Here is a 16,809-nt window from a genome sequence, read left to right as displayed (position 1 = left end):
GGAAGTCCCTGGGGCTAGAGAATCTGATTTCTGGTGCCAGCTCTGCCACTGGCCGGCTGCAGCGTATGGGGCAGTCAGTGACCTGTGGAGCCTCAGGGAAGCCTTCTTTGTTTAGCAATGTGTTGACCAGGGCTTTCTTTTCATTGTGAATGCAAAAAAAAAAATCACCCCAAAATTATTTGGGAGAGGGGCGTTGGTTGACTCCATTCAAAGCTTCCCCATCTACTGAATAATGACTTTGCAGAGTGGGTATAAACTGCCCCATTTGACTGATGGCAAAACTGAGGTTCAGGTAGTGTGACCTGCTGCTCCCAGGTTCCCACCGTCTGGTATGAACAGAACTCAGCATCCATGTATCTCACTCCCAAGATTAAGATGGGAGATACCTGCAGGAGCCCAGGTTCCAGCTAAAGGGACTCATTCAAATATATATATATTTATATATGCACACATAAATATGCTGGCAGATGAGGACCCATGGGTCCCGCCAGTTTGGCGACCCCTTTAAACCCCTGCTGAACCTGCCTAGGGTGTCCGGGTTGGTTTCTCCCACCGCAGGGGGAGAGAACAAGAGTCCTCAAGGCCTTCGGAGTCACCACCCAGGGTCCGACGCCAGGGGGCGCCCGACCCAGCCGCGCTAACCATTGATCCCCGGATTCGCCGCGTCTCCAGCCTCCCGGCGCTGCAAGGCGCCTCCTGGGACAGGTCTCTGGGCAACCCGTCCTGGGAACTACCCTGGGCAGCCGTTCCCGCCCCTGGCCGGCCACGTCGCACCCTGACCTCTCCCCTCCCCCAACCTAGCCCCTTCTTGGGCCCCCCGCCCCCTCCCGCCCGCTGCGCTTGCCCCTCGACCCTGCGACCTGGCCCCAGCACCCCCCCCCGCCCCGGCCTCCCCCACACCGCCAGCTGGGCGGCTTCTCAGCGGGGGGCCGGGCCTCAGCACGGCCGCCCCCTTCCCCGCGCCGCCCCGACCCGTCCGGGTCCCCGCGCCCGGCTCTCAGCTCGGGGGCTCTCCCTCCTCTCCACCTCCTCCCACCCCTGCCACCCCCACTCCCTCCCGCTGCGGCGGCTTCCTCCTCCTCCCACCCCCCCGTGGCTCTGGAATTCCTGGTGGAACCAACTCCCCCGGCTTGAGCTGCACCGGGGTGTGCAGAAAATACGTGGCGCGTGCAGGGCTGGGTGCGCGGGACCGGGCGCGAGAGCCCTCGCGTGCACGTGCGTGAACGCGGGGTTCGCGGGTAGCGCGGTGGGGTTCAGGCCGACTGGGGCTGCTCCAGCGTGCACACGTGTGTGTGTGTGTGTGTGTGTGTGTTTCGGCATCCAACTGTGTTTATAAACCGGTGTATAATTTTTTGTGCACACACACTCGGGGAGCTCTTGGGGAAACTTTTCTGAAAATCTTGGGCTGGCAGTTTAAATATAAAAAGGCTTTGTTTAATGCCAGGAGCATATCCCCCACGCTCTGGGAGTCACAACACTCACCTGCTCCCCCCCACCCCACTTCAAGACCTGGAGCTGAGCTTTTGTGGGCTGAGGTGAAGGCAGAGGAGGCGGAGCCGGGGTGGGGAGTCATTGAGGTCTGGTTTCTCTGAGGAAGAGGGTCTTTTGGGAATCTATCCTCCACTACCACACCCTCCATATTCACCAAAGGCTTTTTCGAGCCCCACAACCTCCCTAGACTCTGTCTCTCCTGTGCAGGGCTGTTTAACTTTGAATCTTTCCCCCTCAGATATCTGGGAGTGTTAAAAAGATGCCAATATCCTTCCGGCTGAGGGATTCAATCTGAAATGTAGCCAGCGTGTGGGGAAGGCTGAGGAGCTGCAGGAGAGGCAGTGCCCTTGGGAGGGGGTGCCCTCACCTTGAGAGCACCCCTTTAAAATGGAGCATTGTGGAGTTTAATTCCTTTATTGTACATTCAGTGCCTCGCCCTGTCTGGCACACAGGAGATGCTAAATGATGAGAGCTGTTTGCTGTTTTGTCGGGGGTTTTGCAGGAGGAAGTGTAGAAGCCTGTGAGAGCATGCGCTTTGGCTTCCAGATTCAAATCTTGACCTCCACGATTTTCTAATGGAATATCTTTGTGTAAATTATTTAACCTCTCTCTGTATCTGTTTCCTTCTCTGTCAAGTCAGGCGAATAGTGGTACACACCTCCCAGAGTTATGAGGATGATTAATAAGCACTAAGGACAGTACCTGGCACATAGAAAGGCTGAGTTTTAGTTTTTATCATCCTTCTAGAACAGGGGTAGGCGCTGCTTGTATTTATATAACCCTTGAGCTAAGAATGGTATATATGCTTTTAAGTAGTTAGGAAAATGAGAAACAAAACGCAAATACTATTTTTAGGCATGGGAACATTATATGAAATGGAAATGTCAGTGTTCATATGTCCATAAGTAAATTTTAATAGGCTTTTAACATGGCTGCTTTCACCCTACAGAGGCAGAGACCTTGTGGCCTGAAAAACCAAACATAGTCACTGTCTGGACTTTTATAGCAAAAGTTTGCAGAGCCCTGCTTGAGGTGTCAGCCCCAAGAGTGCAGGGACTTTTGCCTGTTTGGTCTTTAGTGTATCCCCAGTGCCTAGAACAGTGCCTGAAACATAATAGATGCCCAATAAGTATTGGTTACATGAAGGAATTTGGTCCCAGGCAGTAGTGGGGCTGAGGCGCCAGCGTTCCTGAGCTTGGTGTGGGATCCATAGTGATTTGAGCAGATGTTCCTTTGGAGATGGGGGGGGGGGGTCTGTTCCCCTCCACCTCCAGGGGAGTCTGGGGAATCCTATTAGCTGCCTAAGAGCTGTTGCGACGTTAGCCTTACCCCAGACAGGGCACTCACGTGGCTAAGTTGCCTGATTTCTAACCAGCCAGCCACAGGACTAGGCTCCAGGCGAGAGAACCTGGGGTGGTTGCTGGGGTGGGGGTGGGGTTGGGGGCTCCACCCCTTCCCTCCCACTCTCAGCAGGAAAGGGTTCAAGCTTCCCCAGGATAGGACCTTGACTTTCCCAAGGCAGGGAAACTCCTCTGTGACACAGGGCTTATGGAGGACAGCTCTTCCTCTCCTGGGGGGGAGAGAGGAGAAGAAGTACTGGCCTTGCCAGGGGACCCTTCAAAGGCCCTACCGAAGGGTTCCTGTGGTATTAGGCCTGGCAAAATAGATACCCCGGCAAAACAGATATTCCAGCGTGAGGACACGCCTAGCTGCCTTCCGGTGGGTGGGCACGCTGTTCGCCCGGGTGACCAGGCCTGAGGGCTACAGAAGGGAGAATGCCCTGGGCTGGCAGGGTTCCATCGGTCGTTCAGTGTTTCCTGAAGTCCTACTGCGTGCCAGGCATGGGGCTTAGTGCTGGCCATGTGGCTAGGAATGAGGTTCTGTCCCTGTCAGCGGAGCTCCCAGCCTTCAGGAACACAGATAACCATAATGCATTTGAAATGAGTGCTCAGCCAAGGGGCCGCTGTGAGTTGACAGTGCCCCCCAAATGGGCTAAGGATCCACTCAGGCACCTCACAGGAGAGGAAATCCAAGCGACCAAGAACACACAAGAAGAGGTCCAGTAGGACTGGGGGGCCCTAAAAACTAGGGGGGCCCTAAGAACATGGTGCCACCGTATGCTTGTCAGATCAACACAAATGGGTGATGCCAGTTCCTTCTGGTGGGTATGGTGGGGAGGCGCTCATACGCAGTTGGTAGAAATAGGAATTGTTACAGTTTTGGGGGAACAGAAATTTGGCAATATGTACTAAAATGTAAAAAAATGCAACAACAAGCAACCCCCCCATCACCACCACCACACACAGATACACACAATAACAACATGTTCTTTGTCCAGCAATCACACCCCTGAGATTCCATCTTGGGACCTAAGGATGAATATCAAAGAGTATTTACTAAAGTGTTTTTGGAAGAGACGAAATGCGGAAACATTTACGCCCATAAGTAGACGACAGGCTAAATTGTATTACATCCATCCATGTGATATGTGGCCATAGAAAAGAATTCGCTCCTGCTAATCCCACTGCCCTGAGGGCTTCCATGGTACCTGGTCAAGAGGAGGGCCAGGGCGGGCAAAGGCCCAGGGCCTGCATTACACTCTGATGCCCTTTTAACACTCACACCAGCCTCCACCCCCACCCCATAGACATACTTGTTGTTTGTAAATGACCCAAAATGGGCATGGAGAATCTGGAGGAAAAGCTCTACAAAAGGCTGCTGGTTTTGGAAGTGGGTGTGGAAAGAGGGCAGACAATTAGGATGAAAAAAAAAACAATGCAGACTACAAAACATATATAGTCCAATGCTTTATGTAAATCTGTGAAAGCAAATTTGCACATGGACAGGGAGATGCCAGGAACGGGGACAAAGGGAAACATAACTTTATCTTGGGTGAGTCAGTGGGTAATTTTCCTTTTGGATTTCTGCAGTTTCAATATAGTGTTTCTTATACAATGTTTTAAAAATATGCAACAGCAACATTATTCCCAATTGCAAAATGGGTCATTGATTCTGCCTGGTGGGGTGGGGGTGGGGTGGAGGTCAAGGGTTTGAAATGAACCTTGGAAGAGAGATAAGAAATTATCTATTATTGGGAAATTGGCTAGAGGTTGAGCTCATCAGGGCGTGAGAAAAACTGTCTACCCCCCACCACCACCTATCCCCTATTTCAGGGGCAGTAAAACGAGGATAATATAGTACCCCCCTTTTGCATTCATTCCTTATTAGAATTATTTCAGCACCTGTGCTGTTGCAGGCTTGCTCTAGACATTGGGGTCAGAACCATGAATAAGATAAACAAGGTCTCTGTGAGATTTTGAAACTCTGGCTTAAAGAGGTATGGTTCCAGCTTCAGGCATGAGTGGATCCAGGTACCCAAATGATGTCACCAGGCACAGGGTCTCTCCACTGCTGTGCCGTGCTCTCCTGCACGGTTCATGGCTTCATTCTCAGGTTCCACACAGTGGGTCTATGGCTGCCATTAGCTCCGGCTGACCCACCAATTTCTAGGTCAGGGAGAAACAGCTAACCTCCCTCCCTAAATCTCTATCTTGACTACCCTGATTGGACCAGCCAAGGACAGGCACCCACTGCTTCCTGTGTACCAGGAGCTTTTGTCTCCCAGTCCCCACCCCCTCTTTCCCCCTTTCTGCATCCACTGTTCCAAGGAAAGTAGCCAAGAAGTAGGAGAGGCAAGGCCAGGGAAGAGAAAGGGGCAGAGCCTTTGGCCCTGGTGAGTTGCTTCTTGGGCCTCCTGGAAAATGAAACCCCTGCTGCTTCCACTTCTGTTCCGAGGGCTCTTCCCTGGGGGATCACAGGGTGATTGGGGGCTCCTCTGGATGTGGTATTTCAAAGGCACCGTCTCCTAAACACTGGAGGCTTTTGCATTCCAACCTGGTAGTCCCCCAGGGCAGCCCCCTTGACCCTTTAGCAACATTTGAAAATAGGAGGGGCTTAAGTCTAATTGGACCGGGTAAGTAAGGTGTGCCTAGGAGATCTAGCTTAAAACTGCAGTTTAGTAAGATTGGGAAGATATCAATTGTCCATATAAAAAAGTCCCTTCTGCCTCAACAAATGTGGGAAAATTTTAACATCTATTGGGGTCTCTGTTACATTGCATGTTTAAGATCTTTCCTACCTAAAAATTAAAAGGAAAGAATTGAGAGGGCTGATGGAGATTTTGGGGAAGGATAACCGCCGTTCATTCCCCCCACTAACAATTTGACACTTGATTGAATTATCTGCCGTACCCAGATACTATCTGTATCTTTATCCTATCTCTTTCTATGTCTATCTAAACCTCCATCTATCTAAAATCAATGCATCAACTCAAAATGCTTCAGGCAAGGTGCAGAAATCTAAATTAACTGTCTGAGAAGGGAGAAATCTCTGACTTTTATGGGAGAAGTGCCTTGATTTCAATCATGGCTCCATCCCTTAAGGGCTGTGTGACCCGGGATGAGCCAGGCAGCCTCTCTGAGTCTCAGTTTCCTCGACTGTAAAATGAAGATAAAAATATGGTGGACATAATTCAGATAACAGCGCGCTCTGTAGGGGGTCGGGTGGACCTTCAGGGTGGGTGGGAGGATGGAAGGAGAAGAGGAGAAAGGTGAGAGGCAGACTCGTCTCTCCTCCAGCGAGGGGGCGTGGTCCTGCACCCCCGAGTTCTCATCAGTTCCAGTAAAGTACTTGTCGGCGTCGGAGGGCAATAGCTGGGGACAGTTCGTTTACGGGTGTGCTGACTTTTTGAGAACGGGTTGGCGCCGTATGGGAGCGTGTCCCCGCGGGCCACGGCGGGGAGTTTAGCTCAGCCGGGGCCTTGGGGCTGCCGGCCCCGCCCCCACCCCTGCTCGCAGGCCACGCCCCTGGCTCTCTGCCCTTTGTGGCCAGTCCGGGAGCTGGGGAGGGTGTGCACCGAGCATAGCGAAGGGCACCCAGGCAAGGTTTCGGTCTTCCTCACGACCACCCCTGCCTCCGTGGAACCGCTGGGCAGAGAACGAGGAACAGGGAGCATTTCAGAGACTGTAGCAGACCCACCATGCCAGGGAGGTTGCAAACTGGCGGCCCACGGGCCCAATCCCACTTAAAAATGGAATTAAAATACATTAGTTGTCAGCATTTAAAGAACAAGGGCAAACAGCTGCGGAGGGGTTTCCTGCCTCTCTTTGCAAAGGAGCAAGCCTCCTATGCCACCCCCCACCCAGACTCCAGCCTCCTTGCCCCTTGTCAGGTCAGCTTGGCTCTGCAGACAACTGAGTTTGTGACTCCTGCTTTACTATTACCAGAACTAGGAATGTGGGTGTGCTGTGTCAGGCACCTTACCCACCTTGACTGGAAGCTCCAACAGGGTGGGGATCTTTCCACCTTCCTCCAGATGACATGGGAGGTACCCAACAAATATCTGTTGGGTGAAGGAAATGAATCCTTACATTACAAATGATAAGAGGTAACTATTGAGCACATTAAGTATTTCACATATTGCCTTATTTAATCCTTATGACAATCCTTCAAGGTGTGTCGCGTCATATCCCCATTTTCACAGATGAGGAAACTGAGACACAGAGAAGTGAAATGACTCGCCCAAGGTCACTCAGCTGGGAGGCCGGTTTGCTGAGAGCACAAAGCAGGCTGCTTTCAGATCACCGCACGTGAGAATATGACATCACCCCTCAGCCAGCAACTTCAGGATAGTAAGTCCCTCTCCTGTCCTCCAGCATTTCTTTTTTATCTGGTATGGGGATTGGGCATGTGGGCTTCAAGGGTCAGCTCTGCCATTAGTTGGGGATGTAACCTTGGGCAAGACTATTCCTCCACCCCACCCCAACCCCCAGCCCTTGACATCAGTTTCAAGGTTGGACTAGGTCTGTCTTAGGAAATACCGAATCTTGTGTTCCTGGTAAGGAGGGGCTCTGATCTTCTATTTTCTGCTCTTGACAAACAGACCCTCCAGGAGTCCACGGCTTGGCCGGATGGTGGCTCCCAGGGGCAGGAGAAGATTTGGAGTGCTGGCAGAAACTTCCCGAATCCTCCCCTGGCTCCTGCTGTGGCCTTGGCTCTGGGCGGGGGTTCCAGGGCCTCTCCCAGTGGGTGCCGGAGGCGGGGGCCGCCTTTGTCTGCCGCAGGAGGCCAGCCAGGCGGCTGCGGCTGGAACCGGCCCCTGCCCAGTCCTAGGAGATGGTTTTTTTTTTCTTTTTTCTGTGTATTGCAGCTGGGACCGTTTATAATAGGAAAAAAAAAAAAAAGAATGACCAGGCCAGCCGGCTGGAAAATAAAGAGACTTAAAAAGAAAAGGGCCAGGCCTGTTCTTCTCCCGCGGAGGCTTTGGTTAGGCAGAAAGTTTTAGTTCCTTTCTGAAAGGCATTTGGGCTTTTGAAGTCCCCTGCGGGAGCTCCCTCTGGCCCCTGGGAAGCCAAGCCCTGGCATGTCCCGATGTGCATGGCCAGGGTGGGGCCAGCCGCTTAGAGAAGGCAGCAGCAGGGCCCTGGGAAACACCACCAGGCTGGACCCACTAGGGCCCGCTCCCTGCCCCCCTCTGCTCCCATTCCAGTGGGACCAAGCCCCACCACCTCCCTACCGTGGTCTTTTGCCTGAATCTTCTCTGCTCCCTCTGGCTTTGAACCCTGGCCCGGTGCCGCTTAGGCCAGAGGGTAGGAATAAAAGCAGATATGCTTCTTTTTTTCCCCTTGCATGGGCAGGCACCGGGAATTGAACCCAGGTCTCTGGCATGGCAGGTGAGAACTCTGCCTGTGGAGCCACAGTGGCCTGCCCGGCAGATCTGCTTCTTCACTGAAGAGAACCAGAGAGATTTCACCAATGGGGGTTTACCCAAGGCTACCCAGGGAACCTAAATTTATTGTGTGACTGTTGAGTTTATACCTGTAAGTATTAACCGTAGCTAACATTTTTTTAATTGAGCACTTACATTACAGAAGGCCCTAGCTAATGAGTCCAGGGAACTCATAGGTAAAAGCAGGAGTGTCTCCAGACTCCTGTCTGGGAAGCTGTCTTACCAGCTCTCTTCTCTTGGCTTAGCGGGTTCAGATCCTTACAGAGGAGCTTGCCTCCTTGTCAGCCCACCCCTCAACAGGTGACAGCCATGCCCATTACGGAAGAATGACCACAGTCACAACACCACTGCCACTTATCAAGTGCCTATCATGTGCTCAGTGCTGTGTGCTGAGCATGCTACAGCATTAGCACGTTCATCCCTGCACAATGCATCCCAGAAGCCGGGGACGCAGGTGGCCATCTTGTTGCCTGTGACCACCCATGCCATTGGCATTATGTTCCTCATTTTGTCAACGAGGCTGACTTGCTCAAGGCTACATGGTAAGGCTGGGATTCAAACTCAGGCCTGTCTGGCTGGAGAGGCTAAGCTTTTTCATGATCCAGGCCCCCGTGCTCTCTAGTGGCCAGTCTGTCTGGTGCCCGCCTCTGGCCTGCTAGGTTAGAGATCTGCCTCTTCTCCAGGCACCATCATCCACTGAGCGTGGGTGGGTGATGAGGGTACACCCAAATCTAGGTGTAGATTTGCCAAAGTGGGTGAGCAAAATCTCTGCCAATCAGCCTCTGATGTCATTGCACCTTCTGTACATGTTGCAAGGACTGGCGGTTTCCTTCCATTGCCATCCCTAAAATTTCTGGGCATCTGCAGGGCACTGGGAGGTAATGGGGAGCAGTACAGACTCAGTTTGGATGAGCCCGTTTCCTTCCTTCCTGCTTAGTACAGGGACCTCACATGCTGATGCCCTTCTGGAATCCCCATGGCATTTCTCTCAGGTCAGGGCACCGAATGAGTTCTTTTCATGTTGGGGGGTGCGGTGGGGGATGGTACATGCACTGGAAACAACCAAGTATCAGATATTATTTTTTTAGCAAAGTGATCTCAGCTGGTTTGGTTCTGCACACTGGTGGGTCCTGTCTGGTGGATAACAGTGGTCACGAGAGAGGGTGGAGGTGGGTGGAGCTTTGCTACTTCCCACCAGTTGACAGCGTAGAGAAGGTAAGCCTCAGACCGAATTCTGCCACCACACTGACAGTTATTAAATACACATTCAGTAGCAAAGCTGGACTACCTCAAGGATAAAATAGCTCCTTAACCAGTTCTTTCAGGTAATGAAATTCCAACTGTCTGTTCTTTCAGGTTATATGACTAACCCCAAAAGGTGCATTGCGGGCAAACCCCCTCATCCTCCTGGGCGGGGGTCTGTGTGCTGAACTAAGCACCATGCATTCAGAAATCCTTACAGATGGCTGGACATTGGACTCCTTAGAGATCAAGCCTGGTGGGGAGGGAAGGGAGTCAGGAAATCCTGCCTCAATGGCACAGGTTATCCCAACCTCACTGAATTTTCATTCCGTGTTCTTGCAAGTGAGGAGGACCTCTGGACCATAGTGTGCTAAGCTACACCTTGAATCCTTTTAATTTCACCAATGGGAGTCCATTTCTAAATCATCATCTTTTTTGGTATCCAGTTTGCTAATTAGCTACACCCTGGTGGCCGATTGCACCAAGCGCTGGCTGAAGGACTTGTGGTCGATTCTGTAGTGTGCCCTTATCTGCCACAACCTCTGGGGGATGCAAGCTAGGTGTGTCTTACCTGGCCACTTCTAGTGAAAGCTTTAAAAAACTGAGCATAGTATCCCATTCATTATCCCGTGGATGACAGATGTCATAAAAGTACTTTAAGGGAACAAAGCAATAAGGGAAGCATAGTCAAGCCACCCCGGGCTTCAAAATGCTGCTCACCCAGGGCAGTTTGCGCTGGTCCTGGTGGAGGCTTCTGGGACCAGGGACAGGGGTTTCAAGCTTTCTGAGGGGGTGAGTCCGCTGTTGACCCAACCAGCAAGCTGGTTTCCTTGCTGCCTTGTGGGTGTTCCCTGCAAAGACTGCTGACATTTGAAGAATTAAATAATTATAATAATGATGGTAAAATAGAAATGGCTTTCCCAGCTGAGCAGAAACTGGAGAAGATGAGGAGATTCCCACACCCAACTTATTGTTTTTGGCATTAGGCTCCCACGGCACCAGAGAGGCAGATGTCTGGGCCTGCTGCTGGACTCTTCAAATTGCAGTTTAGGGGGCAGTGGGCACCTTTGGGGGGAATTTCAGGAGCATCTGCAGGAATTTCCCTCCAAAAAATGTCAGGCTGAGCACTAAGAGCAGTGGAAGGGACTTTCTTTTCTATCTTGCTTTACGCTATACTGACCCCTCAGATGCTTCAAAACCAAGACCCATGAGAGGAGCCCTCAGTGTTGCAAATACTGGTGAAAAGATAAGAAAGACCCAGGCTCTGCTTCAGCGTCTCCTGACAGGTTCAACCAGAGACTTTGCTTCTTTAGCAACCCCAGGGACAAGAGTGCCCTGGGAAACTGGGCGTCCGTGATAGATATATCATTAATATAAAACAGAGATGCAAATGAGGAAAAGGAAAAATAAAATTCACCTGCACACAAAGCCTACTCAGTAGACGGGAAGCAGTTTGAAAATTCTAGAAGGCAGGATTGTGTCTGTCTGGGTCAAGGAAACATGGGGAAGCTGCCCATGGAAAGAGGGAGTTTGCAGTTGTGTGGTTGGCAGCTCTCACTCTCTAGGAATATGGTTGACCTTGGGGAGCAGTGAAGGTGAGAGACAGGAAGAAAGGAAAGTGAAGACCTGATAGCAGCTGTCAGGACTCCAGGGTGGTTCCGGGTGGGCTGGCAGCACTTATTAGCATAAAAGTATGAGTCCCTGAGAGCCCTGCTCTCTGTATTTCCATTTTGCAGATGAGAAAATGTAGGCACAGAAGGTTCGTTGCCCAAGGTTCTCAAGCTAGGCAACGAGGCAGGCTGAAATGGAAGCTGGATCCAATTGGCTCCTAAGCCTGGCTACGCCTGCCTCTTTGGCCCTTTGGTCTGAGCTATGACAACTTCCCCTTGGAATTATCCACTTCCCTTTCACCTCAGGCTCTTTGCATGCACTGCTCAGCCTGCCTGTAACTGTTCTGTTCTCTTCCTTCACTTCTGCTCCTCTACCTTCAGGTTCTCAGCCAGACAGCCACTAGGACCCTTGCTTTATGATTATCACTCACGGTATATTTTTCCTTTTCAGAGTGTAGTTAAATAATTATTTGTGTGATCATTTACTAAAAGCCAGCTTTCCCCAGCAGGGAAGGACTGTAGTCCTTCTTGTCTGTTGTTGGACCTTAATAAGGACTTGGCACACAGAAGGTACGCAATCCATACATACACGTTGGATAAACAAACGAACGGAGGAAGGAACTTGTTTCCTGGGGCTTACTCTCCCATTCCCAAAATGACTGTTTCTTATAGGCTGTTGCAAATTGTCCCTAGCATAGAGTATGAATGTTGAGAAATAAAACTGTAAACAGAAATCAGTAATTCCTGAGTGTAAATATTCATGTGACTGTTGTCATTTACTGTGTGTGTGTGTGTGTGTGTGTGTGTGTGTGTTTGCGCGTGAGGGGAAGAGGTGGTCATTTGGCCACTTACTGAAAAGTATGTATTGAACAACTCTGGGATTTTCTTCAGGGCTACTAGTTTCGAGAATACCAAAAGAACCTATGTCATTCGATTTTATTGTCCTATCGTGTTTTTGATGCCCACCAGATTGCTCTGGAAGGTGTCTACCTCTTTCTGGAACCCCAGGAAGAAGCCTCAGGCTGTGTCTAGGGACAAACCTTTAAGGACCATTCAGAAATGGTTGAGAAGAAGACAGCATTTTAGGCAAGAGTCATCCCTTCCTGCAGTCACGCTGTGACTTTGAAGGGAGATGCCCGTTTTTGCGAGGAAGGTTTTATCTGTATTTTTTAAATCAACTTTTAATTTCTCTTGCATTTATGATGCCAGCTCCTTACAGCTTACAGGCGCATGCCCCTTTACCCAGGGGGCAGGCAAGTCAGAGGGGAGCTTTCTCACAGAGGATGGGCATGGACCTCTGAGTACTCTGCAGCAAGGAGGCAGGTGGAATACACAATACCACCTGAAAATGACCTCTGATTGGTCCAAGGTTGCCAGGCTGTGAGAGGCAAGGCCCAGGTGCCCTGGTCACCAGCCCTGCCATCACCCATGAGACCCTTGCAGTGAGAGCTCAGCCCTGGCACTACCGATTTCTTGCTGCTCCAGAATTTTCCTTAAAACATTTTTTTGGAAGGAATTAAAAATGAACAAAGCTTCAGAGAAAGTGGGCCTGGCTGGTGGGTTGAGGCCGGGACAAGATCCAGCTCCCTTTGCACCCCACCTAATGCTGAACCCTGAGACAGCAACCCGGCCTTGAGCTGGAGAGCTGAGCATTGCAGTGCCAACGCGGGGGACGCCAGGCAAAGGCGTTGGTCCCCAAAACTTTGTGCACTTTTCTAGGACCCCAGTTCTGGTGGATTAGTTAGGGATAGGCTCTCCTCTGCCCCCCATCCTGTTAACCCCTCCTCTGGTCTCCAGGCCTTCCACAGTTTTCCCAGGGTGAGAAAGGCCCCCTTCGTTCCTCCAGCAACACCCTCCCCATCGCACTCCTTTTGTCCTTGAGCCCCTCCTCTCCTGGTTTCTGACGGGGCATAGTCCGCAGTCTCCAGCCCCCCAGAGAGCCTGGGCAGGAGAGCCGGGGGCTGTCCTCCGCCCCCTCCCCCCAGGAGAAGCAGCCCACGGCGGGGGCACCCCGGAGCCGAGGCCAATCGCCCCCCTCCCCCAGCGTGTGCCATCTGCCGCCTGTCAGCCTCTCTCAGCGGGCCTCGATCCCAGGCGCCGGCGGGGGTGGGGGGAGCGGCTGATTCGGCCCCTCCTTCCTGGCTCCTTCCCAGGCGCCTCGCGGCCTCTGCCCTTGCCTTGCCCCTCGACACCCCCTTTCCACCTGGCCTCGGCCACCCCTAAGCTTCGGGAGGCGGCTCCTACTCCCTCCAGGAAGGCCGAGATGCAGGACACTCTCCGACGCACGAGCTGGGGAAGCTGTGATTCGGGTGGTGGCATCCCTAAACCAAGAGAGGGAGCGGCCCTCAGGGTCTGAGTCACAGTTAAGGGACGTCTCTGTCCCAGTCCTAACTCCTCCAGGGGTCCCTGCTCTCTGTCCTCCGCTGTCAGGGTGTCCGCCTCGGCGCCGGAGACGACCGTGGGCGCGCGCATGGCCCCCCTGCCTCAGGCCTTTCTTTGCACCCGCCGACCCGCGTTCCCTAGGCGCGGGAGCACGCGGGTGGCATTTACCTCGGCAGTCAGCCCAGCACGGGGCCGGGGACCGGAGGCCCGGAGAGGCGAGCAGGGCCCCGCGGGACAGCGAAGAGAGCCGAGCCGAGGGGGGCGCGGGCCGGGCTGGCGGGCGGGCCGGGGAGCGACGGGGCGCGGGCGTCCTGCTTGGCGCGGGCGCCGCTGCCCGGCCGGCCCCCGTGCTGCTCTCGGCGGGTAGCGGGTTTTTCCGTGAAAGGTTGCCCTGGGTTACTCGTCTCCGAGGGGACACATCCCTCCCACTCCAAGTGGCAACTTATCGATCCGCGAGATTGATAACCCCCAGCGCCGCGCCGAGCACCCGCTCAGCTCTCCCGGCTCTGGGGCGCGCCTGGCCGAGGTGGCGCCATGCACCCGGAAGGGGGGTGATGTCGGAACCTCTCCCCCATCCTAGATCTGGCCGCCTACAGCTGGTGGAGGAGGGGGACGCTTCCAAGGAACGGTTTAGGGGAGACGCCTGGGGAAGACTTTTCGTTAAGTCTGAGCCCTTCCAGGCCTGTTCAGAAACCAAAGCCTCCACTGGTTTAAGAGCTCCAGGGCAACGACGCGCCCCCTGGTGGCTGGGGTAAAACTTTGTGGAATGCTGGAACTGGTTTATTTCTTTTGTCAACCGCGGAGGAAGAAGGTGCTAGGGCGATGTTTTGAGGGTAGGGGTAGTTGTAGCTAAGGAATGCGCAGCCAGGCGCCGGAACCCTACAAACGCGAGCGTGGGCGCGTGGGATCAGCCCAGCTATGGAGTTTGTGGATGTTGCGCAGGGATTTAAGCATCAGTCACAACCCGACCAAGGGGGCAAAAAACAACCCAAAAGCTGGGTTTGGGTGACAATTTTTGTTCGTGGGGCACAGACTGCGGGGGTGGCAGTGCCAGGGTAGCTCACCCCCGTTTATCCCCTATTCCCTTACTTTTTACTGTTTGTGATGCTAATACAGCTTGGCGAACTTGCGTTCCGCGGCTTGCTAGCGCGCGTGGGCCGGTGCTTGTTCCCTCCTCCCGCCCATGGTGCCGCCAGCGCCCGAGCCCGGGCCCCGCGTACGGGTGCGGTGCCCACGCCCGCGCTGTGCCTGCCACCACCGCCGCCGCGGTCCGGGTTTTGCGGGCGGCCGGAGCTGTATTTCCAGCGCTGTCCATCGCTCGGTGCTGTTGGCCCTCTCTCCGTCTGATCCGAGCCGGAGCAGTGCGGGGCGCCCCACGGGATCAGAGCGCTCCCCCGCCGGGACTCCGCTCCTCACATCCTCCTGCTGGGACCCGGCTACATTTCCAGCCAAGCCTGGCTTTATTATGTGTCTCTGCAGTGCAGCCCCAGCAGCCGGATCGGGAGGAGGAGAGCCAGCGACCACAAAGAAGACAGGAGCGCGAGGGAGGCTGGCGGGCGGGCCGGCGCCGGCTGGAGCGCGGAGGAGCCGGGGCGCAGCCGCCGCCGCCGCCGCCGCTGCCCGGGAGGACGAGAGCCCGGCCGCCGCCACCGCCGCCGCAGCCGCCTGCTCGTCGTCCTCCTCCTCCTCCGCCGCCGCGGCCGCCTCCTCCCCCAACTCCGAGCCCCTGGCCCATGGAGGCAGCTAGCGGGGCCGGCGACTTGGCACCGGCCTGTGGATACACTGCGCGCTGCGCGCTGAGCACCGCAGCCCTAGAGCAGGCAGCGGCGGCCCGGCGCACGGGCTGAGCGATGCCCGGGGCACGGGCGCGCTTGCCCGCCGCCGCCTGAGCGCCCCCGCGCGCCCCTTTCTCCTCCGAGGGGCCGGCGCCGGATCGAGCCAAGAGCAGAGAAGGGGGCGTGAGCCAGGGGCCCCGAGCCGCGGCTTGCGAGCCACTGCGGCCGTTTCGAGCCCCCCTTTCCCAAGTAGGCTGAGTTAAGGGACGCCCCCCCTTCCCCATCCATCATAATCTCCAAACCAGGCGTTTGGGCATTTTTTATCCATTAATATTTATTATTATTATTTTTTGTGCGGCAGGGGGTAATTTGAAGGCTTTTTTTTTTTTCGGGGATAACTGAGATCCCGCGCTCCCGACCGCCTCCTGGTCTCCTCCCCCCCTGAGACCCCCTCGACTCCAGCCCCGTCCCCCTCCTCAGATGGGTTCATTGTGAGCTCCGCACCGGGCTGCGTGGCCGGACGCCTGCAAACTTTGCACAAAAATCCGGCAAGGGGCGGAGGAGGAGGAGAAGGAGGAGGAGGGTGAGGGTGGCGGTGGGGTGGGGAAGGGAGGGAGGGGGCCGCAGGGGCCGGGGGCTGGCGGGGGGTGGGGAGGAGGAGGGGGGCGGCTTTTTTTTTTTTTTTTTTTTTGCATAACTCGGCTCGGCCGAGTGGCCTCCGGACTCCCCGCGCCGCTGGGACCGCCGCTGGGACCGGGAGCCCCCGGCTGCCGCATTGCAACAGGCAGGGCCCCGGCGCGCCCCCCGGGCCTTCCCCCGCCCCCGAGCGGCCTCGGCGGGCCCGGGCCGCCCCCCCCAGGGAGCCCGCCCCGGACCTGCGATCCGCTCCCCGCAGCCGCCGACCCGGCTGCAAAAAAAAAAGTTTCCGAGAGGCCGGCGGAGGAGAAGGGGGAGAAGGGCTGCCCGGAGCGGCGGGGGGCGGCGCGGGGAGCCGGCCGCGGAGGGCGACGGAGCGCCCGGAGCCCCGGACATGTCCAGGCGGAAGCAGGCGAAGCCGCGCTCGGTGAAAGGTGAGCGAGGAGGCCCGGCGGAGGCGCGAGCGAGCGAGCTAGGAGGGAGGGAGCGAGGGAGGAGGGACCGGCGGGCGGGCGGGCAGCCGGGGACCGGCGCGAGCGAGCGGAGAGGAGGAGGAGGCGGCGGCGGAGGAGGCGGAGGCGGAGGAGGAGGAAGAGCAGGGGGAGGAGGCAGCCGGGAGCGGGAGGCGCAGGGTGGAGGGGGCACGCCGCGGACACCCTGCCTGCTGATCCTCTTGGAGCCCGGCGCCGCCACCCGTGGGGTACCCGGCCCTGGGGGCGCCGCTGAGGGGCCCTCGCAGCTCCCTCCTTGCGGGGCCCCGGCCCGTGTGGCCAATCAAGGGGTGCGGGCCCGACTTGGCGGGGATTGCGAATCTCCGCGGCTGGAGGAAGGAAGAGGCGGCAAGGACCGGCGCCGGGAGACCGGCAGCTCCGAGGCCGCCCCTCGC

General features: G+C 55.4%; 1 protein-coding gene and 1 long non-coding RNA gene across 2 annotated transcripts in view; both read left to right on the top strand.

Annotated features, from left to right (window-relative positions):
- Nucleotides 1–5,156: 5,156 nt before the first annotated feature.
- Nucleotides 5,157–7,578, top strand: LOC143660285 (uncharacterized). The gene is made up of 3 exons (XR_013163916.1): nucleotides 5,157–5,224; nucleotides 7,034–7,181; nucleotides 7,433–7,578. It is a non-coding gene; the product is annotated as an uncharacterized LOC143660285 (long non-coding RNA).
- An 8,730-nt stretch (nucleotides 7,579–16,308) lies between these two features.
- The window catches only part of ZNF423 (zinc finger protein 423), a 324,971-nt gene continuing 324,470 nt past the window's right edge, over nucleotides 16,309–16,809 (top strand). Inside the window, exon 1 of the mRNA XM_077132358.1 lies at nucleotides 16,309–16,357. Coding sequence (XP_076988473.1) covers nucleotides 16,318–16,357 — 40 coding nt within the window. The 5' untranslated portion in view covers nucleotides 16,309–16,317. The remainder of the gene's footprint in view (nucleotides 16,358–16,809) is intronic.

This window comes from Tamandua tetradactyla, chromosome 16 (assembly GCF_023851605.1).
Source record: "Tamandua tetradactyla isolate mTamTet1 chromosome 16, mTamTet1.pri, whole genome shotgun sequence".
NCBI classification, from domain to species: domain Eukaryota; kingdom Metazoa; phylum Chordata; class Mammalia; order Pilosa; family Myrmecophagidae; genus Tamandua; species Tamandua tetradactyla.
The sequence above is the reverse complement of the archived record's forward strand: the minus strand, read 5'-3'. Positions and strand labels throughout refer to the sequence as shown.